The sequence below is a fragment of the Gambusia affinis genome, linkage group LG04 (genome assembly GCF_019740435.1).
Source record: "Gambusia affinis linkage group LG04, SWU_Gaff_1.0, whole genome shotgun sequence".
NCBI lineage: Eukaryota > Metazoa > Chordata > Actinopteri > Cyprinodontiformes > Poeciliidae > Gambusia > Gambusia affinis.
The window spans coordinates 2815193-2842629 of NC_057871.1; the positions used below are offsets into that span (position 1 = coordinate 2815193).

At 38.7% G+C, this 27437-nt stretch overlaps 2 protein-coding genes and 1 long non-coding RNA gene across 4 annotated transcripts; 1 reads left to right on the plus strand and 2 right to left on the minus strand.

The window, feature by feature from the left end:
* Positions 1 to 392: 392 nt before the first annotated feature.
* LOC122829110 lies at positions 393 to 8822 on the minus strand. Its single transcript, XR_006370328.1, has 3 exons — positions 8785 to 8822; positions 3157 to 3246; positions 393 to 1150 (listed from the first exon to the last, which is right to left on the minus strand). It is a non-coding gene; the product is annotated as an uncharacterized LOC122829110 (long non-coding RNA).
* On the plus strand, positions 3743 to 5712 carry foxe1 (forkhead box E1). The gene has a single exon (XM_044113364.1). It carries the CDS (start codon positions 3994 to 3996, stop codon positions 5101 to 5103), a length of 1110 nt encoding a protein of 369 aa, XP_043969299.1. The 5' UTR covers positions 3743 to 3993; the 3' UTR covers positions 5104 to 5712.
* Positions 8823 to 10313: 1491 nt separating the features above from the next.
* spag5 (sperm associated antigen 5) lies at positions 10314 to 27271 on the minus strand. Of its 2 annotated transcripts, none has more exons than XM_044113373.1 (25): positions 27127 to 27271; positions 25918 to 25990; positions 25724 to 25837; positions 23423 to 25200; positions 21785 to 21977; positions 21039 to 21155; positions 19983 to 20075; positions 19774 to 19908; positions 19262 to 19381; positions 18792 to 18884; positions 17854 to 17988; positions 16906 to 16999; positions 16674 to 16821; positions 16534 to 16584; positions 15911 to 16085; positions 14672 to 14805; positions 14392 to 14560; positions 13412 to 13553; positions 12608 to 12839; positions 12100 to 12232; positions 11927 to 12007; positions 11697 to 11846; positions 10800 to 10874; positions 10616 to 10696; positions 10314 to 10531 (listed from the first exon to the last, which is right to left on the minus strand). In XM_044113373.1, the coding sequence occupies exons 2-25, from the start codon at positions 25942 to 25944 to the stop codon at positions 10460 to 10462; spliced, it is 4542 nt and encodes a 1513-aa protein (XP_043969308.1). In that variant the 5' UTR covers positions 25945 to 25990; positions 27127 to 27271; the 3' UTR covers positions 10314 to 10459. The 2 variants fall into 2 exon arrangements, with proteins under 2 accessions (XP_043969308.1, XP_043969307.1); XM_044113372.1 differs by having other exon boundaries at positions 12608 to 12848.
* Between the last annotated feature and the right edge of the window lie 166 nt (positions 27272 to 27437).

Consider the following 27437-nt stretch of genomic DNA (forward strand, 5'->3'; position numbering starts at 1 on the left):
CTGTGAGTGTGTTGTTCCTTCATAAAATTGTCTTTATTGAGCCTTTTATAAATTAGTTCCATAACTGATCAATCATAATTAATTGTTTCAGCCTAATAATGATTCACATCTAAACATGACAGATTTAGAAATTAATCTAATATATTTAGCCTGACTGGAACATTTTGGAGCTGCCTGAGCTAAACATTAGGGTGATGACAAGTAGACCATCCACTTTTAAAAAACATTGCTCAGAAGACCTGCTTGCTGTGTTTAAATGTTTTTCACTGGTGACGAATTTGTTCAATTTTTGATAAAAAGTAAATAAAACTGGATGAATTTTGTGTTTCTTTATAAACTGTCCCTTTGTTTTCTCTTTAAACGTTCTTTATTGGTCATATGAATAAGTTTGGTCTGAATTTTCTTTTAGTATGTGATTCTAGGTGAAAGTAATAAAATAGTGAATGTAAAACCCCTTAGATCTGACCTTTTACACACATTTAACTTGATTTCCCTGATGTCTTTGAAAACAACATTTTACCTCACTTCATGAATGTTTTATGGCCCTGAAGTGCTCAGAATAATTCCTCCTGCACTCCCTCTTCAGTCTTTATGTTTCAGAGCTCAGTATTAAAGGTTGTGAAACCATTTTATTAACCTCCTGAGAGAATGGTAAACTTTAGAATAAGGTTAGATCCTTAATTAGCAAAGATATCAGAATTAGGAACAATTTTTAGAATGTTTTTCTATTTGTTTGCTTTGTGCTGACAGTTTGATAAATAATAGGGTCGAGACTTTAACTTGTTGCTTTCGCTTCATTACTTTCAAGAAACTTTGACGTTACACTGAGATATAAAACAGGAAACTTTCACATGTTAAAATGTTTCAGTTAATCACTTGATTTATGTTTTGAACATAAAACGTTCCAAGCGGAACCTTTGTTTTTGCGTTTCTGGTACACCAGTAAATCTTAATGTCTGCTGCTAAAAACGATATGATTCAACGCTGGAAAAGACTGCTGTTGTGTTGAAGTTTGGCTAAGAGGAGTTAGCCTATCAGTGATGAAATTCCAGATTAAAATAGCACCTCAGTGCTAAGCATGTAGCCACAGACGTCCCCAACGTTAGCGTCCACAGTCCAGCACTTTGATCCACTCTGAGGATTGAGGAACCTAAATAACAAATTAAAAACAATAAATCTGTTTATTTTTGTCCTTGCATGTTTATTTATTCAATAATTTAGCTAGTAGAGGATTTTGAATTAAAAGTGTGGCTTAGTTTGATTAAAATGCAATTAACTCGATTAAAAAAATCATTGAGTCTTGCCACCAATAAATAATAAATGTAATTATTTATTAAACAACCAATTCCTGGTGTTATTTTTTATTTTATAAAATCTCACATAAACCTTAATCTCAGAAATTTGCAGAATTCTTTAAAATGACATCAAAAATCATCCAATGAGATGTAAAAATCCTTCCTTTAAGATTTTTATTTTTAGAACAATATTGTTTAGAACAACAAATCAAATGCTACGGCAGCATCCTCTGAGCTAAAAATAATTATGATAGGGATTAAGTCAGAGATTAAGATAAACATCAATAAATCCTGTATGATTTTTACTTATAAATAGATTAAACTGGGATTATTTAAATTAAATAATGCATTTTGACTTCCTTTGACCTGTTTCTAAAAGAGGACAAAGAGTACATTTAAACTGGCTTGTAAATCCTTGTGTTAACTCTAAGAGGCTCCGTTTTTCACCACGTACCACACCTTAGCCTCCATTTAGCTCCAGCCGAGGATCGCCACATCCGCAGCTCTTCCCGCAGGACTAAACCTTTCATCGGCCTGCTAGTCTAAGCAAACCTACGAGCTTTTCCCGTCCGCGATGCTCCGGCTCTGACACAAGCTGCAGCTTAACCCAGCCTGGTGCTGAGCAGCAGAACTTTGCTGCTGTGTTTGGTTTAGAGATTAAGCCGGTGAACCTAAGGACTTCATATCAACACTTTCAGTTTGCAGGTTTAAACCTACAAAATTCACAAAGAGGACAAAATAATTTATCCCTCTGATGTTTGAATGTATTAAAAATGTGATCCAGCTCCACAGGGTGATTTCCATGCAAAGTGTTGCTTTTTTTTCCTCGTTCTTTCAGGTTGTGTCCAGGCTTTATGATGATGGTCTAAATTTTGCATGCTGAAATCACTGGAGGGCCTTTGTCTGCAGAACATTTACATCTCTTAACACAGCTGGCTTGTCCAACCACTGGCACAAAACAAACAAGGAAGCACCATAGAAAAACAACCCATTGGTTAAGTTACCACTAAAGAGGTGTTTTAGAGTTAAACGTCCAAACAACATGGAGCATTTTAGACATTTCTAAATAAACTGAGGTTGGCTTTGAAGGGAACATTTGAATATAAAGAGGAAACTATATTTGTTTTAGACAGTTTGGGGTAATTTAACTTAAAAGCTGACAGAATAACTGGTGATTTGCAGGTAAACGTGTATAAAAAAAAGGCTGTTAAAAATCTGGAAATTTATAAACCGTTACAGAATTTGTGACGCAATCAGAAAAAACACAACTTTGCAAATTCTGCAAAGCAAAAAGTAATGACAAAAAAAAAAAACATTTCTAAAACTAACTTTTTAACAAAAAATGTTCTCAACCAAACTGCCAAAAGTTTTAAATAAATTCAGGAGCAGTATCTGGTTGTAACAATAAACTTTCACCTTATAATGAGATTTACATATTATTAAAACCAAAATATCTTCTTATTTAAAAAAGAAAGACTGTAAGAGTAGATCAGAAACTGTTCTTCAGATGTTTAAGTGTCATATAGAAGAAATTTTATATAAAAATGTGCTTCGTTAAATCAAGAAACTGTCGAGAAACTCTTGTTAAAACAAGATCTAAAACTTAGGGATTAATCCAGAAATTTTTTGTTTTATTGAGTTTTAAATCACGTTACAACATAAAAGTTTTTAGTTTTAAATTTTAATGTGAAAGTTTCTCGTTTTATCCTGTTATAACGTGAAGGTTTCTTGTTTTAATGAGCTAAAACTCTTCATAAAACAAGAAAGTTTCTTATTTTAAGGGATTTTGCGTCTCATTATAACGAGAAAGTTGCTCGTTTTAAATCTCGTTATAACTTCAAAACATAACGACTCATCTTACCTGATGTTTGTCCCTCTCTGAGCACGATGGAAACCTTCCATGCCTGCATAGTGGTGGCAGCATCATGCTGGGCAATCCTGTTAGGAAAACCTGTTAGAAGCAACAGAACAACCACTTTAAACATACAGTCAGAACAAAACTGGAACAGTTTAAATCAAAGTATATTCAGGTGTTAGAATGGCCTAGTAAAAGTCCAGATCTACATATGAATGAGATTCAATCCCAAGGCTTTAAAATTACTCATCAAAGTTGCTCTCCATCTGCTCTGACTGAGACTGAGCCAATGAAAGGGTGAAACATTTTGTCTCTTTATTTCTAAAGAGGCACAACAGAGTAACGACTCCTGGAGAGGTTGAATAAAAATTACACACCACACTTTTCAGACAGAGCTAGAAGAAAAAGTAAAACCCATTAATAAAAGAAAATATTCAAACAAAGCATGCAGACTCTTGGCAAATGTGAACAACAAGCCCTCATGAACCTGAAGCTCAGGTATGCAGGGAGCATGTGATGCTTCGGGGGCGTGGCCCTACAGGTAAAACGCTCTCCAGGTAACTAAGTGACTCATTCGTTCTCACACCTTAAAGCAAATGGCACTCTCACAGCTCACCTCTGACTGCAGCTGACAGCGAGCCAGGAAAACAAACCGCTCTGATCTTTTAACAGAGGACATTTACTCGTCTTACAGGGGAAGATCTGCTGGATTTGGACTCAGAGACAGTAGTTGTTTTGTTTTTTGATTTTTTGGCAGATGTCTGGCTTCTCCTGCCCCAGAAATAATTTGGTTCCTTGCTCTTAAGGAGGACCTTTTGAGAATCACTTGTTGGAGGTTTTGCGATGATAATGCCGGTGGTCAAAGTGGAGAAAGAGTCTCCGGCGGACTCCGGGTTGCCGTCCCCCAACCCTTCCCTGCAGACAGAGGACCAGCAGCCGCGCGGCAGGAGGAGGAAGAGACCTCTGCAGAGGGGGAAACCGCCGTACAGCTACATCGCTCTCATCTCCATGGCCATCGCCAACTCCCCCGACCGCAAGCTGACGCTGGGGGGGATCTACAAGTTCATCACCGAGCGGTTCCCCTTCTACAGAGACAACTCCAAGAAGTGGCAGAACTCCATCCGCCACAACCTGACGCTGAACGACTGCTTCATCAAGATCCCGCGGGAACCCGGGCGACCCGGGAAGGGCAACTACTGGGCGCTGGACCCCAACGCAGAGGACATGTTTGAGAGCGGCAGCTTCTTGAGGCGCAGGAAGAGGTTCAAGCGCTGCGACCTCAGCACCTACGCCGCGTATGTCCACGAGACGCCGGTTTTCTCCCCGGTCCAGATCACCAGGTCAGCTGCATACTCCGGTTCCGTGTACCCCAACATGGCGGTCAATCCTGCATACGGCCAGCAGTTGCCCTCCGCCGCCTACTACCCCTCATCATCGCCACCTGGATTCTCACACAGCCAGCCCCGCATGTTTAGCATCAATAACATCATTGGACACCCGGCGTCCGCCGGCATGCTGGCAGGTCAGGGTGCGGAGATGATGCAGCAGCCGGGCCGCAGCTTCAGTCCGGAGGGGCTGCCGAACGGGCCCGCCGCCTGCAGCTTGGGAACGCCAGGGTTCCAGGGTCAGCCGTGCGGGGGAGCGGTGCCGCCCCGCTCCGCGACGCACCCTGGGTTCACCTACAGCGGCCCGAGCGGCCACCCGCACCACCACGCCCACCAGGGTTCTTACGGACAGGGTCACAACCCGGGTTACGCTTCGGCAGGCCGGATCCACGCCGCGGCCCACGGCTCTGCGGAGACAGTGGACCATTACGGCCGGGCGTCTCCGGTGCAGCTCGGCTCTTTCTCCCAGTACAACAGCGCGGCGGCAGGTGCGGTTACCAACGGCGGGAGCTACCTGAGACACCCGTCGTATCCCGGGACCATGGACCGGTTCGTTCCCGCGATCTGAGCCACTGAACCTCAACGGTGGCTCCAACCATAAAGTGACATTCAGGCGCACAAACAGGACTTGTTTTCTCTAAACTGAGCAGACTGAGATGATAAATGTGATTTTTTTTTCTTGCTTTTATTTTAAAAGCTCATCTTCTCATTCTGTAGGTTTTCAGTCAAATGTACCTTTTTCTCCCCTTTTTTTGTCACAATGTGAACGGATAAAACACCGACAAGCCTCCTGAGCTTCAAACACAGAATTAGTTATGTTCATATAAATAATTCTGCTTCATGGTTACTGGCTTTACACCAACAGGTTTGTTTGCAGAGGATTAATTGTAGAAAGAAAGTGTGCATGTCATCGTTTTGTTGTTTTGTTTTTTTTTTGCTTTTTTTTTTAAACATAAATGTATATTTTGTTTGCTTTTTGTAAATAAACTGATAGAGCACTTTTTCGTCATGAATAAAAAACATTTAATTACTGATAAACCACTGCACTTAAATTGCTCTCAAACAAAGCAATTATTCACTTTTTATTTTATAATAAGGTGGAAAATGTTTCTTACAGCAAATACTTATAAAAGCAGTAAATTAAAATTATTCATCCAGGTCCCAACTACCAAATTAAATGGAGAGAAGCTTTGTTTTTTGTGTTGCTTCCTTCAGCGTCTCAGCTCAGCTGGTTTGAAGTGTCGTCTGGAGCCGCAGCTTCCCCACTCACTGTGACCAGACTCCACTTTATCATGTCCAGACATCAGCTTAGCACTTCACTACACTAATCAAGAAAATGAATTGACTTAGTAACTCGATATTTCATCCTGCAAAACCAACACGGAGCTCAGAAAACTCTTCCACAGTTTGAGGATTTGACAAGACGAGACTCGCAGGGAAACCCTTCATTATCATCCATTAAACCAGCTTTGTTGCCTAAATGCTTCGTTTATTTACCTCTAAATGTGAGATTCTATGATTTTTGTATATAATAAGATATATCTTATCTTATTAAGATAATATACAGTACAGACCAAAGGTTTGGACACACAGTTGTGTCCAAAGGTCTGTACTGTAAATGTTTCCATATTCTTTTTATGGGCTTTTTCTGTTACAATTATTAGTTGGAAAGGAGGAACACGACAAGCAGCAATAATTTCACTCATTAAATGCAACAAAACCTAAAATTACCCAACTAGAAAACCAATAAAACCTCTAACTGTACATAGTAGAAACTGTGTAATAATATTGGGAGAAGGCTTGAGCAGAGCAATCATGCAACCTGAGCAAATATTTACCGAGTGATTAACTACACCTTTACAAACTTCCACAGAAATCTACTTGCAGAGGAAAAAAACCTGACGGACGAACCACGCAAAGTTTAAACAAGTGAAGTTCCTTCGCTTTTTAGACACTTAAAGAGCATTCTTATTCATGCTCTCTTGCAAAACATGTTGACATTTCTAATTTCTAGATCTTATCACATTACAAACTTAAAAGGGATTTTCTGACATCTATACAAATGTAGGTAAATTAATGCACAGTTTGCAAAAAAAAACAACAACAAAAAGCACAAATAAAATCTGTAATGAACTTTCCATTCACCCCATTTACTCTGACACCCCTAACTAAAGTGTAGTGCAGCCGATTGCGAGGATTTGGAATCAATTGCAAAGTTTTTAAAGTTTTCAGACACTTTTTGTTGAAAATGCATGAGATCAATTTATTTTCATTAATTAATTCATTTTTTTGCAAAGAATAATGGATAAAACATTCAGTAGCAAAACGTCCAAAAGCTGGCAGACGTTCCCCAAAAATACACAAAGCTTTAACTGCGCAGAAATAATAATATGAAACCCAGATGGTTCTGGTTGCAACGTAATAAAACAAGGAAATGTTAAAGGAGTGTGAATAATTCTGCCGTTATTTATTACCTTAAGAGTAACGGTACATAAAAACCAGAAGTAGAAAGGTGTAGAAAGTAGAAATGTGATGAAAATTTTATCTATAAGCATTACGTCTGCATCTTCGCTTTTAATATTCTACGTTTCGAATTGATATTTGGATTTTTTTTCTAAATTGACAAGCTTGGAAGCAACTGCAAAAAGGATTTTGGGGGCATTTAAATGAAGTTACAAATTAAAAACCTGATTATATTTAATATTTTTGTTTTAGAAAAGTCGAATGTGACATGCGTTGCACTCAAATACAAGAAAAATGGGAAGTTCTTGGTATAATTTTGTCCATATTCAAGCCAGTGAATGTGGACAATCATATGTAAATGGTTCTTGCTGCAGAAAGCTGTTGTGTAAGGAAGGAGAGAAAGTGTTATGATGCAACTGAAGAAGCATTTTGTCAGTCAGAAAAGCAAGTTTCATGCAAATCCACGATGTGAATCATATTAAATGTTAATTTATTGCTTAATCCATGAAACATCACATGTCTGGAAACCGTTGCTTGGTTTTGACCACAAATTAAATTATTTGTGTGTGCAGGGGTGGATTTTAACGTGAGCAATATGGCTCTCTGCCCAGGGCGGCGGCTGCCTGGAGGCCACAAAGCTAGATAATAAAAAGCTATCACCCAGTTGGGCCCAAACAGGGTTACTGTTGCTTATTTGCATATAAAATCGTTGGGAGTGAAAGTTGTTCTAACTCATTTTATGCAACTTTTTTTGAAGTTCAGTCATGCATCGTTCCCATCCTAAAACTTTTATCTCCACATATTAATGAGTCGACACCAGGAATCTGCAGAGATACATGTGTAATTTGATTCAGGTCATTTGGAGTACGACGACGACTCTCAGGGTTGTCCGGAAAGTCAAAGTTTTATTCTTTTCAAATCAGCTTGTAACGTTTTTTTGAGGGTGTTTTTTTTTTCACACTTTTAGCTCATTTAATTATCTCCGAATCTGTTGTTGAGTTTTTTTTTTACTTTTGAGAACATGAAGTGTATTTGTTGGGCAGGAGAACCAAATGTAAACGCACGAGGCAGATGTATCGCCTTCCTGTGTCTTATCATCACTCTCTCTATTTTTTCAACCAGTTATCTAAGAGGAATATCAAATAATTTTGAAAAGGTATCCGCTTTACAAAAAAGAAAGGTCAACATTGTTCAATACTTTGTTTACACAGCTCCACAGGCGTCAAACTCCAGTTGTGAAGGGTTAGAACTTATGAGTCGTTTGGTTTGGTTCACTTTAATCCAACGCTGGTCTAGTTGTCTAGAAAGTTTGGTTCATTTGGGGAGGTATGAATATGCAATCGAACTCAGTCCGTTTGCAATCTTCTATCACGGTTCAGTTTAGATGAACTCTAGTGCAGTTCAAATGTATTGGTGAACGCCATGCGAGTCGGAGACCGCACCAAAAGCAGGAAACAAACTATAATGCAGGATATTCTGGGTAAATACAACCAAAACAAACACACGCAATCTGATCTTTATTGCTAATGTGTTTCTTCTTATCAAGCGGTGAAACTAAATAAAAGGTTTACATGTCTTTTGCTTTAAGTATTTACTTACTGGAGGATTTTACGTTTGTGCTGCAGAGCCACAGCTAAAAGCTAACAGTTAGCTCCTCACTTCAACACTCTGCCAAGCCTGTACACTTTGGACTAAACTATTGTTCTACCAATGGTGGTGGGGGGAGGACCTAAAAATTCAATCTTATTTTCTTCTTAAGATCTGCTGCTACTGCATTTTACCTTACCTGTTGTGAAGAAAGAAGTTGTGCTCAGTGAGTTCTTCTGAGGTTTTTGTGCGGTTTCCTTCAGTAGTTCTTGGTGCAGCGTTGCCACAAGTGAAGAGGAGTACAAGTTTTTCAAAGGATTTGGTTCATTTCATACAATGCAGTGTGAAAGCGAACTGCACCAGCTAATAATGCAACAAATATTGTTAAACTTTGCCCCTAATCAAACTAAATCTACATAACTATCAGCTGTGGAAACACATACAGATGTCTCTGCTTCAGCACTGGTGAATCACATAATTAGGTTGAGTAGGACTAGGAGCTGTGTTGGATTAAGATTGGAGAAGAATAATTCCTTCAATTTAAACCCTTTTAGGTCGCCTGACACATTATGCCAGTTCTGCATAGAACATGCCAGAAAAGACTGTCACCAAAAATGACTGAAAAAAAAATTACCTCAACGTCACCACTAACATTAGTGTTAGCTAAAAATGTAACCATCGGCATATTTTGGATGAAACACAAACGTCAAAATGGAACTAAAAACCACTTCCTTTGCACAAGATGCTAGTTTAGCTAAAGCTAACAGAAGTCAACTTTAGCAACAAAAAATAAAAATTAGAAGCTAGAGTAGCTCGATATAACCACATAAAACACATTTTTATCAACTAACAGACAGAACAGTTCAATAAAAATGATTCAAAAGCTACTTACCCGGTCGAAGTCATTATTGGTCCCGTTTTCAAGCCTCCATTCGCCTCCAGCCGGTAAAAATCCCACAATGAAACGGTACATTTAAACTTTGCAGTACAACTACGTAGTAACCTGACGAATTCTGTATTTTTTCCAGTAATATTTTTGTTTACGCAAACTGTATTTTCAAAACCTCGCTGTATAATCGTAATGTAGATTTAACAGTTACAGTGTAAAATGATCAAACTGTTGAGGGTTTTTACAGATTAATGTCCAGATTTTCATCGTTTTTTCAAGGGACCTTAAATTGATTAGAGCAATGCCTGCATAATTATTCCTCTCATTACTTATTTCCAAAAATAATTTAATAATTTTACACTGGTGTGTATTCTAGCCTACAATAACATTATGATAGAATCCCTCTTTTTCGTAAACTCTTATTCTGCATAGAAAATTGTAAACCTTTGGCAATTCCAATTCTATTTTTGAGTAAGTTACTCAATGTTTTGGTGGTATGTACTATATATATATATATATTTTTTTTTTACATTTACTAAACCAAGATATAGATATAAAAACATTGACATTAAAAACATCTTTTTCAATAGAGTCCAGGCCATTGGACATCAACACAAAAACTAAAAAAAAAAAAAAAAAAGCAGAAATGTGCTTGATAAAAGATGAATAATTATCAACTAATGTTGAATTTTGGACAAGGGCTGCAAAGAATCATGCCAAGGGCCACACTTTGGACACCAGCATTTCAACAGTAAAGTTTCCAGAAAGTGTTTTATTTTTTTAGAACCAGAAACGAGTTTAATGAAATGCGAGAAAATATCAAGATTGAACGAGACTGGTTTAATGTTTATATCGTTAATTTATTGACTAAAGAAATAACATGTCCAACATGTTAAGATATTTTAATCATTCTTAAGATTAAAAACAAGTCAATGAAAAGAAAGAATATAAATAATCTAAATGCGTGTCGACAACCAGAAACGCTTCAGCCGATGTAATCCACCAGCTGCTGCAGCTGTTCACAACGTTTCACCACTTCTGGCAGCGAGAGGAGAGTCTATGAGGAAATAAAAAGAGGTTCATCAAACGGTAAAAAAAGATAAAATCTCAAATATGAACTATAACAGAATAAATGCCTCACCTCTCTGACTTTATTGATCATGTGGTTTAAAATCTGGAGCTCATTCTCAGTCTTCTGCTGGTTGGTCTGATGGATGATTTGCTAAAAGAGATGAGATGATAATAAACACGACAACTGTCTAGTATTTTCCCACAGGTGTGTGGACAGAAATCACAGTGAGCCCACAGATATGATCAGCACTCACATGCCGCTTGGCTCTCTCCAGGAGTTTAAATTTGGCCTGCTCTGCTTCCTGTAGACTGGCCTTCAGCTTCTCCACCTGGTGGACAAAAATATCAACAATCACAAATCAACGACTCTACAGATAAAATAAGTACTGAATGTGCCAGAACGTTTCATAATAAACATATCTCTGAAAGTGTTATTGGTTTGAAATTTTCACCAGGTAGAAACCCAAGTAATCCGTACACAGAGAGAAACAAAGACAAGTAAGTTGAAATCTACCTATTGTTTTCATTAACCACAAAATAGCGCAAATTGAAATTCCGAAAATAAATCTGCTTAATGGAAACTGGATAATTTCAGAAATAAAAACTGTTATGGATACATTTTTGTCATCAAGTGAGTCATGTAATCCGCCAGATGTTACTACTGATGGAAACACAAAAGAAGACGACAGGAAGTGGTGGGAGGATGATGTTTTATTTTATATTTTTGTCTAGCTAGCTCCACCAGATTCTCCCAGCATCACACAGTTAAAGTGTGTGGCATCATCATAATGCCTCTGTAAAATCCCAGACTAAAATTTCCCCAAAACGTTGCTTATGTAGCCACTCCCACATCTGATTGGCTTATAGATGATGATAGATTAAAAGACTGTTTGGTGAAAAAATGGGCAAAAATCACAAGAGGCAGTCTTGAAGCTTTTGTACAAAGAATTAGACATAAGTAAGCATTTTTAAATCATGTCACATTATTACACATATCTGAATTTCTGAACTTATTAGGTTTTGTTTTTTTCTACGTATGGATTACTCAGGTTGTTAGCAACAGCTGGTGAAAATTGCAAGTCAGAAATATGTTGGAAAATAGTGATCAATGCTCATTTTACCCGCTGTAATCAGCAAGCAGCGGTACTGACCTCCTTCAGCAGCTTGATCTTCTCCTCCATGTGGTGAGCTGGGGTCGCCGCCGGGCCGCTGATTCTCCTCAGCTCCTCCCGCAGGAACTGGGACTCCACCCTGGACTGCTGCAGGGCGCGACGCAGCTCAGCCGCATCCCTTCGCAACTCCTGAGGGGGAAATTTAAAACATCAAAACTGAATAACAATAATGTTTCCTTAAAGCTCATATCTGGGTTTTAAAGTTATACATTGTTGTCGCTCTTGTGTTTGTTTAAAATCTCCTGGGCCTCTTGGACGTCTGCCATCAGCTTCGTCAGAGTTTTCTCGTCCTACGTGGATAAAAAAAATTTAAAAAACCATTTAAACTTGTCAGACTGAATCGCAACCCGACAACAGATGCAGAAACATCAGGAGTCCAGACCTGAGCTTTGTGCTGCAGAGCCTGGTTTCCTCTCTCCACCAGGCTGCTGAGGCGCCGCACCTCCTGCTTCAGCTCAAGGACTTCAGCTTGATGCCTGCTGCTTGAGGTCTGCAGCTCCATCTGCAGGCCACCGCTGGAACAGCATGAAAACATTAGAGGGGGGAGAATAAAATATCTTAAGACCAAGTTGTTGTCACCAAGTTAGACAACATTGGTTTCACATTTAAGTATCAACCAATCTCAGAAAAATTAGACAAACTTTTACCCCTAACGTTCCAATGAAATATATAAGACATATTAAAAATAGTTTGGTAAGCTAAAACATTTATGTGGAACAAATAAAACAAACAACGATGGATCTGCTGTTGGACGGCTGGTGGTTCATCATGTCAGACATTTTTTATTTACCACTGTGTAATTTTAAACAGAAACTAGAAGTAATAAAAGTATTTTTGCATTAAATGCAGATAAATCAGATCCCGTCTGCTGCCTCGTATCGACCACCTACATGGTGCTGTGCAGCTCCTGCAGCTGCGCGTGGCTGCAGCGCTGAGCCTGCTGCAGCGTGCTGATGAGCTCTGTGACGGTTCTGCTGAGGCCGGAGAGGAGCTCCGCCATGCTGCTCTGCTCCTCCTCATCCTCCTCTTCATCCTGGACTGGGTCCGAGATGGTCTTTGGGTTCAGAGCTGCGACGCGGGTGAAGGCGCTCGTCTCGCTGAAAAACGCGTCACTCTGTTGCTCTGATGCATCCGAGGGGAAACAAAGATCACAAATCAACATTTTTAATCAATCAATTTTTTATTATTTGAAAGTAAATAGATTAAATGTTATTATGAATTTCTTCGCAAATTTTTTATATTTTTTGACTAATTGTCCGTTGATGAAAACAAACAAAGGTTTAATTCAATTAAAATATATATTTTTGATCCCAAAGGGAAAATAAATGACCAAATGTTCAACTTTTATTTAGCCAAACTATATACTATTTTAATACGATGCATTCCTTAAGACTGTTTTACCTTTTCAACATGGAATGAAAACCTGCAACTCACTTCCTTCATTTATTTCAAATATAACGAATGCTGGAGCTTTTAAAAAAAATCTTTAATTATTGTATCATAAAAAAACTTATAAATGTACATTCATGAATTAATATTCATTGCCAATGATATATTAAATATGTCACTTTTTGTAATAAATGTTTGTTTTTCTTTTAATAACATGGACCGCAGGAGGAGTAGCCATTGTCACGGCAACGGCCAATTGGGATCCAGATAAACAAATAAACTCATATTAGTTAAAAAGTTTTCACCTAAAGTCGAGTCTGTTCGGACGTCTTCCTCCTCCTCGGCCGTTAGAGCCACCATGACGCTGTCGATGAAGGAGCTGGACGTCTGATGGCGCGCCGCACCGGAGAACATGGCCGACTCTCTCTGCTTTTGGTGTTCTTCCCTCTGAAAACAAAATAATTAAGCACAGAAATGTGCTTAAGACTCTCAACACGCCGCATTTACAGCCTCAGATTAACAGAATCTCCTTGGAAGCAATAACTGATCTTCTTCATGACCATTTGTCCTTTTTAATAGTCTTGGTCAGCGCTTCTCCAGGATGTTTGGGGCGTTTTATGTTTGAATTCATTTATTTAAAAAATCATACTATGGTCCAGAACTCTCAGTTTTCTCAGAATAAAATAATAAAAAAACCAATTTGACGATCAGCTGAAGGATTTATTATTTTGTGTTTCTTTGACTTCATTTGTTTCTCATTTTTCTTATTTTTAAGTTTTTGCTCAGGGCTGACACTAACAATTATCCTAGTAGTTGATTATTATGACAATCTTGTAAGCAAATTGGCAGAGTTTGATTTAATGTTAGAAATACATTAAAATGTGTAAATTAATAAATATGAAAATAAACTTTTAATTGCTTAAAATGCAAAAGCATTCCTTTAGTGATCATTTGTAGCAAAGGATGCATTTGCAGCTAAAAAAATAATTTCAATAATGTGAAGAGCGCAGTCATTTCTCCTGGATTTAATACAGATACAGAGTAGGGCTCTGATATGTTTATTAGTTTTTGGATTAAATTGATTAATAATTGACAGAAAAAATTGCTAAAAAGGAGATTTTGTAACCAGCCGGAGCTAAAAATGGGTAGAACATATTTATTAAAAAGTTTATATTAAGTGCAAAATGTTTATATTTTTTGCCAGTTTCGTCTTCATTGCTGCTCTAAGTGTGTTGTTCTCTCAGCAAAAGGCTTTTTTGAGTCTTTGTGCTTCAGGTTTCATTACCTGGTTGCTAAGGGAAACCTGCAGCTCTGTGGTCAGACCGCGCAGCGTGTGATGCAGGACGGTGATGTCAGTGACCGCCTCAGCCATCTTCTCCTGCAGCTCCATGCGAGCGGCGCCGGCTGCGCATCGGGTCGTTTCCAACTCGTCACTCAGACTCTGATTCTCAAGCCTTTAAAAAAAACAAACACAGAACAATTTAAACCTGCATGAATAATGAGAGAATGTGAACTAGCTGGATGGTTAAAAGATCCCAACACTCACAGAAGTAAAACAAACTTACTGAAGTTTGCACACTTCTGATTTCAGGTCTTCACACTCGATGTTTCTCTCCCGAAGCGCCTGCAGGTTGCTCCTCAGCATCCGCTCGCTCTCAGCCACCTGCTCCCTCGCCAGCTCATTCTCCATCTGCAGGAACTGAAATAAAAATGGCTCAAATGAAGCGGGGGTGTGGACATACATCCATAGATCTTTGAAAAGCAGAAGTGGAACCTTCTACACAATCAACAAGAATGTAGCAACTGGTTTCTGGATGGTAAGTCCACAACAAGACACTTGTCTTTTTCAGCAGCCATAGTACACTGCATACGGCGGTAAAACCAGCTGACTAAACCTGCTGAAGCTCAGCTTGGGTTCCTAGGTAACAGGCGGAACTCTGCTGGGGTTGCTAGGTAACGGGCAGTGCCTGCTAATTTGTGACATTATATCCTGAAGGTTTTTGAAATGGCTCTTTTTCCAGACACCAAAAAACATTAACATATTGCAAAAAACGACATGTTTTATTAGGATGTTTTTACAAGTAGTAGAAACTAAAACGGGACTAAAACATGACGAATATAAATTTTGATTAATACGTCCCCTTTAAAGCATAGTATTCTGAATACATGCGGCTTTTTGGAGATAGGAGGCTGAAACTGTTGTAAGAAGCCCACTCTATAATTTGTATAACTTAAGATTTTACAAACACTGTAGCAACTAGGGTATCAGAACACCTTACAAAAGTAATACAATTGGTAAATATAATATTTACCATAAAATCGGTAAAGGAAGTAATGAAAAGCCAGAAAAGGATAATTGGACCTACAGCCAAGGCAACACCTTCAAAAGATTGTTTACTCGCTTGCTGGTCACACCAACACCAGCGGATCATATCAATTCCTCTGATGTTTGTGGCTCCATTAACATAAACACACTGCAGAATTGCAGTTTGTTCTTTCTGTGTGCTCTTTGGTGAAACTCTGCAGTGAAAATTCACACTTTATTACGCAAATGTTATTTTTACAAACAGTGAACACTGGACACTGAGAAGCATCTTTAAAAAAAGTCTTGCAGGTTTTTAGTAAATATTTTTGCATTTCTGCCGTTTGTGCAAAAAGTGATTGTTGGTTGGACAACAGAACAAAAAAAACACAGTTTTTAACTAAAAACCTAAGATTAGGTTTTTAATCTTAATGGGATTTAAGCTGATTAAATAAATTTCAGAATAAAAGTGTCACTAAAACATGACGGGTTTCCAGCTGACCTCATTCATTTCCCGCACGCCGCCCAGCTGGGTGCAGACTTCCTGCAGCTGCTGGATCTGAACCGTCTGAGACTGGGAAAGGTTCTGGAGCTGACCGAGCCGCTGGTCGCTCTCAGCCAGCACCAGTTCCAGTTCACTGACCCGCTGCTCTGAACCCGACAGAGACGCCTGCAGCCTGGAGGAGAACAGGGGAGAAAACACACAGCAGGCGAAGAAATTAACTGAAAAACTGAATGAAAGGGAGGAGGGAAGGAAGAATCTGCAAAAAGGAAGATAAGAGAGAAGGAATGAAGGATTTGAAAAAAGAAGAAACCAAGGAAGGAAGGAAAGGAAAGAAGGAGGCAAGTAAGGAAGGAAAGACGGAAGGAAGAAAGGAAAAAAGGACAGAAGTAAGGATCCGAAAGACAAGGAAAAAGCAAGAAAGGAAGGAAATAAGGAAGAAATTAAAAGGAAGCAATAAAGGATCTGAAAGGAGCGAATAAAAGAAAGAAACAACAAGAGATGGGAAATGAAGTCTGGAAATCTGAAAAGGCTTCTTCCTTTTCCTCTTCAATCTTTTAGTTTCTATAAATTCTCTCAAATTGTTGAAACTTCTCCTAAAATCGAATCAAGTCGGCGCTTACTGATCTGCTCGGTCGTTGGCTTCATGCAAGTCTTTCCAGGACTGCTGCAGCCTGCAGAAACAGAAAAACCCGCATGCTGCGTTAAAGCAAAGGTTTCCCCTCATCACCAGATATCCTGACCTCTGACCCCTGGATCCTACTTGGTGGTCTCGGCGGCGAGCGCCTGCTCTAGGAAGGCGTAGGACGCCAGCGTGGAGGAAATGGTCGCCGACAGCTCCGTCACCTTCCTCTCCTGCTGAGCCGACTCCTCCTCTCCCGCCATTAGTTTCTGCCGCAGGACGCCCATCTCTGACATTTACCAAAACAGAAACTAAAACGTCTGAAACGCTCAGAGAGAGGCAGCAAAACAGCGTGGAGCGAATTAAACGCCACCTGATGTCAGGATGGTGATCTGCAAGTTTAAATCGTCGATCTGCTGCGAGGCGGTTTGAAGGTTCAGGTGAGTTTCCTTCAGCTCGTCTTCAATCTGGAGAGCAGAGGATCGTTGGAGACGACGCTTTTAGTTTCAACAAGCCAAACACAGAACTGATTTAAATTAAAAACCCATTTTTATTGTCAAGATTTCAGAATGAAACCATCCGAGTTATCAGGCCGATCGGTCCAATTTTTAATATGAAACACAAAACTTAACACTTTTTTAAGTATGTAAGGAACGAAGGATACAGAAAAAGTAAAACACAATGAAAGGAGAAAGAAAACAAAAAATTAAAAAGGATGGATGAAATGAAAGACCGACGAAAGGACAAAAAATAAAGGATGTATGAATGAAAACAAACAAAAAGGACAAGCGAAAAGATTAAAAAAACCACAAATAAGAAGGATGGGGAAACAAAAAGAAGGACAGAAGAATGAAAGAACGAACAAACAAAACAGTAAAAAGACGAATGGACACAGGCACAGACAAAAAAACAAACAAAAGAAAGACGAAAAAATCAGATGAATTAAATAAAAATTTAACTAAAAGACAAAGTAAAGGACGAACCTAAGAAGGAAAGATGAATGAAAGAAAGTGAAAAATAAAAGATAGGACGAATGAAAGAAGGAAATAAAGAAGAAAGGAAAGGACAAAGGCAGGGAAGAAGGAAAAAGAGGATCAGAAAGGAAACTAATATATTTTTAACAGACTTGAACTTTAATTTCACTGAAAGTTTAAAGACAAGTGAGGTAACCATGTTGCTAAGCAACAGCTAAACATGAGAAAGTTCGCAACAGAACCAACTAGGCAGCCACTTTTCCCCAAAGTACACGTTTAACCTCCAATAATCTGCTCCATCTCAGATTAAACTGCCTAATCCAGCTTGTTCCATCGTTTCATCCGACCTGCTCTCTCTCTTCGGCGGCTCGCTCTCTCGCCACCCGATGCTCGTCCCTCTCCCTCAGCGCGGCGGCGGCTCGTCCGTTCAGCTGAAGGAGCGTCGGGGCCGTTTTCTGCAGGAGGCTCCGCACGCTGCAAAGCTGCCAGACAGAAAACCAGGATGTGAGAGTAAAATGTTATAGTTTAGTTTTAAATCGTTGAGATGTTTTGTTCTAATACAGCTGGTTTTAATCAGATTTAGAGTGAGATCGCTGTTTTTATTAGTTACTAGTTAAATATTGAGATCACTGTTTTTATTAGTTACTAGTTAAATATTGAGATCGCTGTTTTTATTAGTTACTAGTTAAATATTGAGATGGCTGTTTTTATTAGTTACTAGTTAAATATTGAGATGGCTGTTTTTATTAGTTACTAGTTAAATATTGAGATGGCTGTTTTTATTAGTTACTAGTTAAATATTGAGATGGCTGTTTTTATTAGTTACTAGTTAAATATTGAGATGGCTGTTTTTATTAGTTACTAGTTAAATATTGAGATCACTGTTTTTATTAGTTACTAGTTAAATATTGAGATCGCTGTTTTTATTAGTTACTAGTTAAATATTGAGATTGCTGTTTTTATTAGTTACTAGTTAAATATTGCTTAGTTTCGATTTAGCATTTTTATTTATAGTAGTAGTTTTAGTTTTTTCATAAAAATAAAAAATATATTTCACATCAGTTTAAAAGGCTAATAAATAGTTTAATACGAAAGCAAAAAATTTATATTTATAATTAAAGTATGTTTTAGTTTGAATTTGTCATAGTTGCAGTTTTTCCCCATTAATCACAGTTTTTATTTATGGACTGCAAAAACCTTAACCAACAAAGTTTTTGTTACTTGGTTGGTTTTCGTTAACCCTGCTGGAAACAGAGAAAGGTTTTTGTTTCTCTGCTGAGCGTACCTCCTTCATCAGGCTGCAGTGATCCGCTGCAGTTCGGGACAGAAGATCGGAGGCCGAGCTCAGAGTTTCCTGGCAGGTCCGGTTCAGAGCAACCTGCAGGAGAAGAGGAAGCAACACGATGCAGATTAGGATCGGAAGAGGCCATTCTTACAGAACCAGGTCATTTTTAGAAATGCTAAAGGGTCACAACTTAATTCAGAAACAATTTTTAAATTCAGAAACCAATAGTGTGTTAACGAATAAAACATTTATTTAAAACAATTCTAGTAGGTTCCATAATGGACAATTAAATTCCATCAGTTTATCTTAAAAGGAAAATAAGTTTAAGAAGAAATGTCTGTAACTTAAATGACCAATATACATAGTTCCCACAAGTCTGAACCAGAAGTGATCCATGCCATTGATTTGTGATTTTCTATAGAATATATTTTTTCCTGCACCTCAAACGAATCCAAACCTGATTTGTTTACCTGATCCGGGTAGGTTTGGTTCAGAGCCGTCAGCAGCTCCTCCTGAGATCCGACACATTTCTGCAGAGCTGAGATTTCAGAGGCGCAGTGCGTCCGCAGCTGATCCATCGCACTGAAAGCCTGCAAACAGACACAAATATTGTAAAAAAATACAACACAATAAATCGTTTAACCGCATGATATATTAAAACAACCTCATTTCCAGTCGCTAAAAGTAATAAATCAATTAACTGCATGCATTTTTTGGATTAATTAATTAATAATTGGACAGAAAAATTTGCTTAATAAGAGTCTTTTAATGTAGAATTAGAAGCTAAAACTTCGACCACTTTAAGAGTTTTTTTTCATTTTAAATATATACTTTTGTACAGTTTTGACATCATTGATGCTCTTTAAAGAATGTGGCGTTCTTTGAGAAGATGGCCTTTTCTTAAGTTTGTTTACTTTCATTAATGATAAATTACAATTAATATTTTAGTTCTAATTAATATGAGATATTAATCTCGTCTTACCGCCTCCTTGGCCACGAAGGCTTCTTCCATCCGAGCCTCCATGCTGTCCCTCTGCTGAAGAACTTCTTTCACGTTCTCCAGGATTCTTCTCTGAGTTCCTTTTGATTTCTCAAACAGGGACTTGATGAGCTCGTACTACAGAACAGCACAACGAAGTTGGATTAATTATGACACATATTCAATCAGCTGAAAAAAAATACTTTACATACATGAGACGCCAGGTTCTGATGGTCCTCCCTGACGGTTTCGCCCATTTTCTTCATGTTGGACAGAGCTACATCTGTGTCGCTGCTCAAAGACGACTGCAGAGAGAGAAACAGGTTTAAAAACATTTTTATCTCTATTCACAAATCAGGATTAATTCATCTTCAGTAAAATTCAAGCACTTTTCATGGTAGGATTTCAAACTTTTCCAGCAACACATTTTGAGATAAAAACAACGCAAATAACCTTAAAAAAAACGTCTCAATTCACTATCATGTCATTTATTACTATTATTAATAGAGTCTTGTGACGGTTTTCTGCATCGGGGACAAAGGAAACTAAAACATTAAATCCTTTTATGATTATGAGCCACTTGTATGAGGACAAAACACTAATCTAACAAAAACAATCTGCAATTTTATTAAGGCTTTTTTATATATAAAAAAGCCTTAATATGTGTAATTTTATTTAAATTACACAGATCAATAAGTTATTGAGCCATTACAAATAATAAATATTCAAAAATAAAATAAAAAAATGTTTTGTCATTTTTTATTTAGCAAACAGAAATTATTTTGGTGATTTTAACTAACCTAAAATACGAAAAGTTCAGTTTGATTTTACTTTGCAAGTCATGAAAAAATGCATGTCTTTTAATTAATATCTGATTTCAACTATAAGTAATGTTTTCCAAATTTAAGCTTTCGATCAAGCATTAGATTGCATTTTACTACAAAACTGAGCAGTTTGAATATCAAGCACTTTCAAGGATTTTATACAGAAAACAAGGTCTTTCCAAACCTTGAATCACCTCACTTTTATAAAATGTTTGTGTTTTTATGCATTTTTCACTTTCTGTATTGATGTTCCTTTTATGTATATATGGAGATTGTCTTTTTGAAGTATTTGTTTTTATTGTTGTAGTACCGCCTTGCTGACTAATAAAGACCATTAAATTATCTTATTTTTACTGAATTTCAAACATTTTCAAGGATTTCAAGCACCCCTACGAACACTGACAGCAGCTTAAATGTTGAGGTGATGTCTGAGGTTTGTCTCACCATGGCAGCTCTCATCTCCTGCACAGCCTGGACGAGATTCTGCAGAGAATTTCCATCAAGCTCCAGCTCAGTTATCCGGTTCAGAGCCTCCATGTAGAGATCTCTGTACATCGCAGTCTGAACAAGGAATGAAAATAGTTTATCAGAAAAAAATCTAAACAAGCTAATGAGGGATGTAAATTAATGGTTTATTAGATTAAAATTAGTTCCAACTGATTAACTTCTAAAGTCCACTTGGATCTTCTTTCAGTGTTGCAGTTTAGCCACCATCCAGCAGAGGGTGCTGCTGGTCATCCTGAAGTGGAGCCAGTTGATACAGAAACAAAGATGGCAGTACCATACCAGAACAGTAAATGGTCCGAACTGAGCTTGGTGTATACAACAGCACATTAGGGCCATTGTACATTAAAAATAGAAGAAAAGGAGGGAAACATTTGCCAGAAAAATCTCAAAGATTTTGAGACTGATCTCAGAAGTCAAAAACTTTCAACTTTTGAAACTCAGACAATTTCCAAAGAGTCGAAAATTTTCCGATGTACGAGCTCAGAAAATTAGCACATTTTTTTAAGAAATGTAAAATTAATCTCAAAATTTCTGAGTTTTTCTTCTTGCAAATTTTTGACTTCACACAGAAATTTTCATATTTTTTCCCCAAAACAATTTCTGAAATTAATCTCAAAATTTCTGAGTTTTATCAATTTTTACCTTTTCCACCTCAGAAGGTATCATCCATTCAGTGTTTTTACCTGACTGAGCTCAGTGTGGTCCGTCTGAACCAGCTTCTCTCTCAGGTCCGAAGGAGCCGGGCCTGATGAGGGGCGGCGGTGCGCCCTGGCTGCAGCCAGCTGCTGGACCAGCGCCTCCACCATGATCATGCTGGACATCAGCCTCTGCTCCAGCTCCGGCCGCAGGAGGCTCTCCAGGCTGCCTGGAGGTAAACTGAAACCCCACCGGAGAACTTTACTAACGATGGCATAAAATTCATGTCACAATATACATTCTGATGTGTGGCGGTAACAATATGTATTGCAATATGATTTGCATAAATCTTACAACAGAAACAAACTAAAAAAAATTATTTTTTTTGCAGTTTTTGCAGATGTAAATTGTATGCAATGTTTGTAACCGTTTTGTTTACGTTTTTTGAACCTGCCTGTTAAACAACCTCTCCCTTGCGTTTCCTGCCTTTCTGCTTCCCACTTGTTCTGTTTTGATACCAGCTTATTACATCATCAACAAGCATGGACCTTACCAAGCTGCGCCCACAACCGACCTAGAAAATCCCACGTTGGCTGCAAGTCTCACAAACAAAGGCTGGTGGCGCGTTGTTTCTGTGTAAACATGGCGTCTTCCACTTCCACTGATTCTCTGCAGTGTATTTCTGACTCGATTAGTGCATCATTTCTACTGGATTTTCACAACATAACAGCTACTACGATGGACAGAGGAACTAAAAAGTTCATGTCATCTTTTCTGGATGAGATCAAGGTGTTTGAGTCACATGATGCCTCCAACATTGTGCACATCACAGCAAAATGCTTTTGCTCAATGAGAAAAACGGCAAATCCACACACCCTCTCCATCAATATAGCTGTAGACAAGATCACTGATGCCTGTTGTTCTTGCAAGGCTGGGTAAGTCGGGCATTCATCGTTTTGAGGGTTACTTTTGAAATCAGTGGGTGATTCCTGTGGTATGTTGGCAAATGTTTGAGTGTATCCAGGCCTGATACACTGTACTTGGTGCTAGAGTGGCTAACACGAGTAACAGTTTAGTCCAAAGCCTTTTCTGCTAAAATAAAATCTTTAGTGTATGACAGATACAGTACACGTTGCATATTGATCTGTTTAGCCAAGACTGTGTAGCAGACAGGCTTCAAGGTGTAGAAGTTGTATCAGTGCTGCCTTTATGCTGTACTTAACTAACGGGAAGCGTGTTTGTGAGACGGCCAATCATGTTGTAGCCGCACTACTAGTAGAATGAGCATCTGCCAATGGAAAGCGGCCCCTCTGGTAAGGTCCATTACTGTGGTGTCCAGTAGGCTGCAGATCTCCATCTTAGACCAAATTTCTGTCGTTTTCCTACAATCTATTCATCCATTAGTTATCCATCCATCGTGGGAATGGAGGTCATTAACCTGTAACTTTTGGTGAATCGTTTTTTGTTTTTTTCGAAGACTAGATTGATTATGAACATAATTACATTTAAGGATCAGAATCAATTGAACAAGTTTAAATTCACTGTTTATAAATATGAAAAGAAGTTTGAAAGAAACTTTGAAAGAAAGAAACTTCAAAAGAAAGAAAGGTCGACAGAAGGAAGGAATGAAGGAAAGACAGAAAAACATTTGAAAGAAGTTGGAAAGAAAAAGAGACACCACTCACTTCCAGATGAGTGGTTCGGTCGCTGTGCAGGAATCGGTCACAGAGAATTCCCTCTTTTTCACAAATATTCCCGACGTGTTCAGACTGTGGTCCACCATCTTCAGTGGACTGGTGCCAACACAGACACTGTGGGACTCTGCTGGATCCGCTCTGTCTGAGGGGGCCATGAAGGCAGCAGGAGGAGCTGGTCTGTCTGAGGGGCCCATGAAGGCAGCAGGAGGAGCGACACTCATCTTTCCACATGCCATCATGAGGAACTCGGCCATCTGCCGAAGCTGCTGCTGAAACTGGCCATCAGGAATCAGCGGCGCCGTTTCCAGCTGCGCTTTCTTCCCAGAAACCTCCTGTGGTTTTGAACTTACAACCGTGGAGTTAAGCAGAGGGCGGGGCATTGGGCTTTCGAGCTGCTCTGCTAACAACCCCATGGAGTCAACATCAACAGGAGCCAAAAGGCTTTTCTCATCCTCCAGAGCAGAATCGTCAGGTACAAACATGTCCTGACCCGACACTTCGGGGCGCTTCAGCACGGACAGAGACGCTCTCTTCATGATGGGGCTGAGAAACTGCAGGGCGGAGGCAACTGATGGACACTCTGACAGGACTTTTAAGATAGCAGGAGATGCAGGAGGACCTTTTCCTGCAGAGTTACAGAGACCCAAAGAACCCAGAGCGCTGTCCTTTGCCTCGGAGTGGGATCTGGAATCCAGCTGCTGCTGTGGCAGAGTTTCTGCCGAAGCATCCAGATGGCTGCAGTCGGACACAACTAATGATGCATTAGTCTCAGGCGGTAGATTAGCATCAAACACGACTTCTCCATTCTTCAGACGGTCGTTTTTTTGTTCTTTGTTGTAATTTTCTTTAGGCGGAGTCAACATCTTTTCAGACACCTGGGATTCACCTGATTTCCAATCAAAGTTCTCATCCTGCCCATTAGGTAGCACCGAGTTTATTTCAGCGCTGCACGGTTGTAGGTCTGGAATAGTGTTCACCTCCTCTGGTGGGAGCGAGGAGTTGTATTTTACGTTGCAGTAGGGATGATCTAAGTGATCTTTACCATTTTCCAGGTCATAATCACTGGTTAACACACTCGGATCTATACTATGGCTGCAGCCAGAACAGGTGTAAGAAAGAGGAACAGTCTCATCTGCAACATCAGCTTCTGCTGGGATTTGTACCTCGCCACCGCTGCAGTTCAGCAGCTTCAGAGTTAGATCATCTGGGTTTTCTGATGTCTGAGCTGTAGAGATATCATCGTTTCCACTGCTGCAGTAGAGATGATCGACATGCTCCACTGGGAGCAGCAGGGTGCAGTCGGCTGAGTTTGTGCCGTCGTCTTGTGCTGGACCCCAGTGGTCATCCTGGGGCAGAGGAACCGTCTCCTCCTTTAATCCAGTGGAGTCTGGAACTTTAACCTCACCTCCATCACAGGCGAACGACTTCTTCTCATCGGCTTCACAGGCGATTGGAGAACCCGGCTGTTCGACGCTGCAGTTGCAATATGGATGCTCCACATGCTCACCGCAAGGTTGCTCCATCCTGCTGGGTGAAGCAACCGAATCTTCTGCTTCGGCGGTAAGAGGAAAAGTAGTCCCATGTTTAGGCAAAATCAAACTTTGTTCTCCACCATCTGAGTCTGAAATCTCAACTTCACCTCCGGAACAAATAAAGGTTTTGAATGTGACATCTTCAAGTCCACACACAGACTGGGTAGTATCCATGGAAACGGGAACGGTCAGAGAGCCCAACTGGGTCTGTGTGTCACAGAGATGAATGTCAGCCTGTGGAAGAGATTTAGTAATGAGTAACAACAGAGCCGTTTGCAAAAATTACACTTAAAAATAACACCAATAGTTCGAACTCTGTAGCCAGTTAAGAAAAAAATAGGGGTTCATTTTTCAAAGTTTTATTTCCATCATGCTGTTCATTTGTCTATAAATGAAGACTAAATATGTAATTAACAATCTAAATGTTAATTTAGCAGTTATTTTGAAACTTAGTATTTAGCTTGCTAATTACATGAATCTAAATTTAGTGGCAAACTTAATATTTAACTTGCTAACTGAATATTTACTTTGAAGCTAAATGTTTAAGCTGAAGATAAATATTTAGCTTGCTAATAAAATATTTAGTGTGATACTTACTTTTATAAATATAAATAACAGAGAAATTATGACTTTGAAAAAATGAACTCCATTTTCTATCTTATAATCTGGGAATTTTGGGCTGTGTAACTTTCCAAACATCACCCCACAAATAAAAAAAACTAAAAGTCAATATTTTTGAAAGTTTGTATAAACTCACCATGCTAGCTTTCACTGTGTCACTGCTGAATTGTGGCTTTGACCTGATCCTCGATGAAGGAGTCTCATTTTCCAGGCTTCTCAGAGGAGTACGCTCGCCTCTTCTACTGGAAGACTACCATCAATAAATGTTTAGTGGATCATCATCAGATACCAAACTCAGCAGAAATCTCGCACTGTGTGCAGAAGACTTACCCAGTCTTCTATGCTGGACCGTGACATCCTCTCACAAAGATCAATCCGGAGTTCGCATAAACAACCCCTTCAGCTGCAAATTTAAAACAATAATTATCTATTTTTACATCCCCAATCAATTCTCAATCACATAATACACCGAAGAATTCCACTGCAGCTGCAATATTGCTTAATGCTTCTCTGTTTAGTTGTAGTTCACTCCTACAACAAGCCATTTAACAGCTGCTGCCATTACCCCAGTTCTTTCTTAAAAAGTGTATTTTTGTTTACGGTGTAAATACTCCCATGAAGGCCAGCGCTTCTGTGATTTTTGTGTCCAACTCCTCTTAAAACTCAACAAAGCCAGGTTCTGCTTAACGTTAATTTCTTCTAAAAGGGAGTCTTTATTTCCCACTGCCGCCACATGCTTTTTCATCATAAAGACAAGTAAATTCAGCTCAGTTTATTTTATTTTTAATAGCACAAACTCACAAAATATGCCATCCCATGGTTATTTTTAAAGGAAAAATCAATTCAGTCACATCATATCCAATTTACTCTAATTATCAAATGTTATCTTAGAAAGGATTAGACCAATTATAATTATCTGAATTAAAATGATTTACATTTAGAAAGAGTGAATAGAAGAGTAAATCTAAGACTTCGATTTACTGTGCAAATTTGTTTTCTCATAATTCATTACTTTTATATGCCTTTATCTGACAGTAATCTTTATTAATTAAGTCACTATTTACTTATTTTTAGTCTATTTCTGGCTTTGTGCTCATATTAAATATCAGCATTTAATAAACAACACCGGCCTCCGATACTATTATATTTTATTTACTGTGTTTATTCACATTGTTTAGCAGGCGTAGGTTTGTTCATTATTTACACAGAAATCTTGAAATCTTAACCCTAAACTAGCTTCAAATGTCAGTGATCAGGCAGATAATCAGAACCTGTTAAACACCTAATAAATGCTATAATATGTATTCGTAGTTTGATATCTTTAGATGATTGAGGTGTTTAGAACAATAATAATAGCGTATAACGCAGCTAGAGACTTTCAGAGAACATTAAAACACGTCTAAGTTAAGGAAAACTTACGTTAGCTGAAGTTGGTTTTCTTGTAACGTTGTCAGTTAACGAACAACCAATTAAACTACAAGCAATATTTAACCGCAATTATTTAAAACACGAGCGACATATAGTCTTAAAATACTTTACCTTCCAAACTTAAACAGCCAACTCGAACCAAGGTTTCAAATCTGATGAATAAAGCTGTTCACCCCGAGATGACATCAACCGCGTTACGTTCAAAACAGACCGATTCAAAAACACAAACTCGGCGCTGATTGGTCGCTTCTCTTCTTCTGACCCACAAACGCTGCTTTTATGTAATGCCGCCACCCAGAGGAAGGAAATGAAACTACAACAAGGAGTTGTTTAATTTTCCTTTTCTAAAACTTTTTTTTTTTTTTTTACCAGAATAATGTTTACTTTTAATGTTCCGGATTAAGTCATACTGGCCTATTTTT

Excerpts from the sequence above, each read along its gene's own strand:
- foxe1 (XM_044113364.1), top strand. The coding sequence starts at position 3,994 with ATGATAATGCCGGTGGTCAAAGTGGAGAAAGAGTCTCCGGCGGACTCC.
- spag5 (XM_044113372.1), bottom strand. The coding sequence starts at position 25,944 with ATGTCACGGTCCAGCATAGAAGACTGG. Across the intron at positions 16,086-16,533 it reads GCCAACGACCGAGCAGATCA|GCTGCAGGCGTCTCTGTCGG; the intron begins GTAAGCGCCGAC and ends GTTCTCCTCCAG. Across the intron at positions 10,532-10,615 it reads TGATCAATAAAGTCAGAGAG|ACTCTCCTCTCGCTGCCAGA; the intron begins GTGAGGCATTTA and ends ATTTCCTCATAG.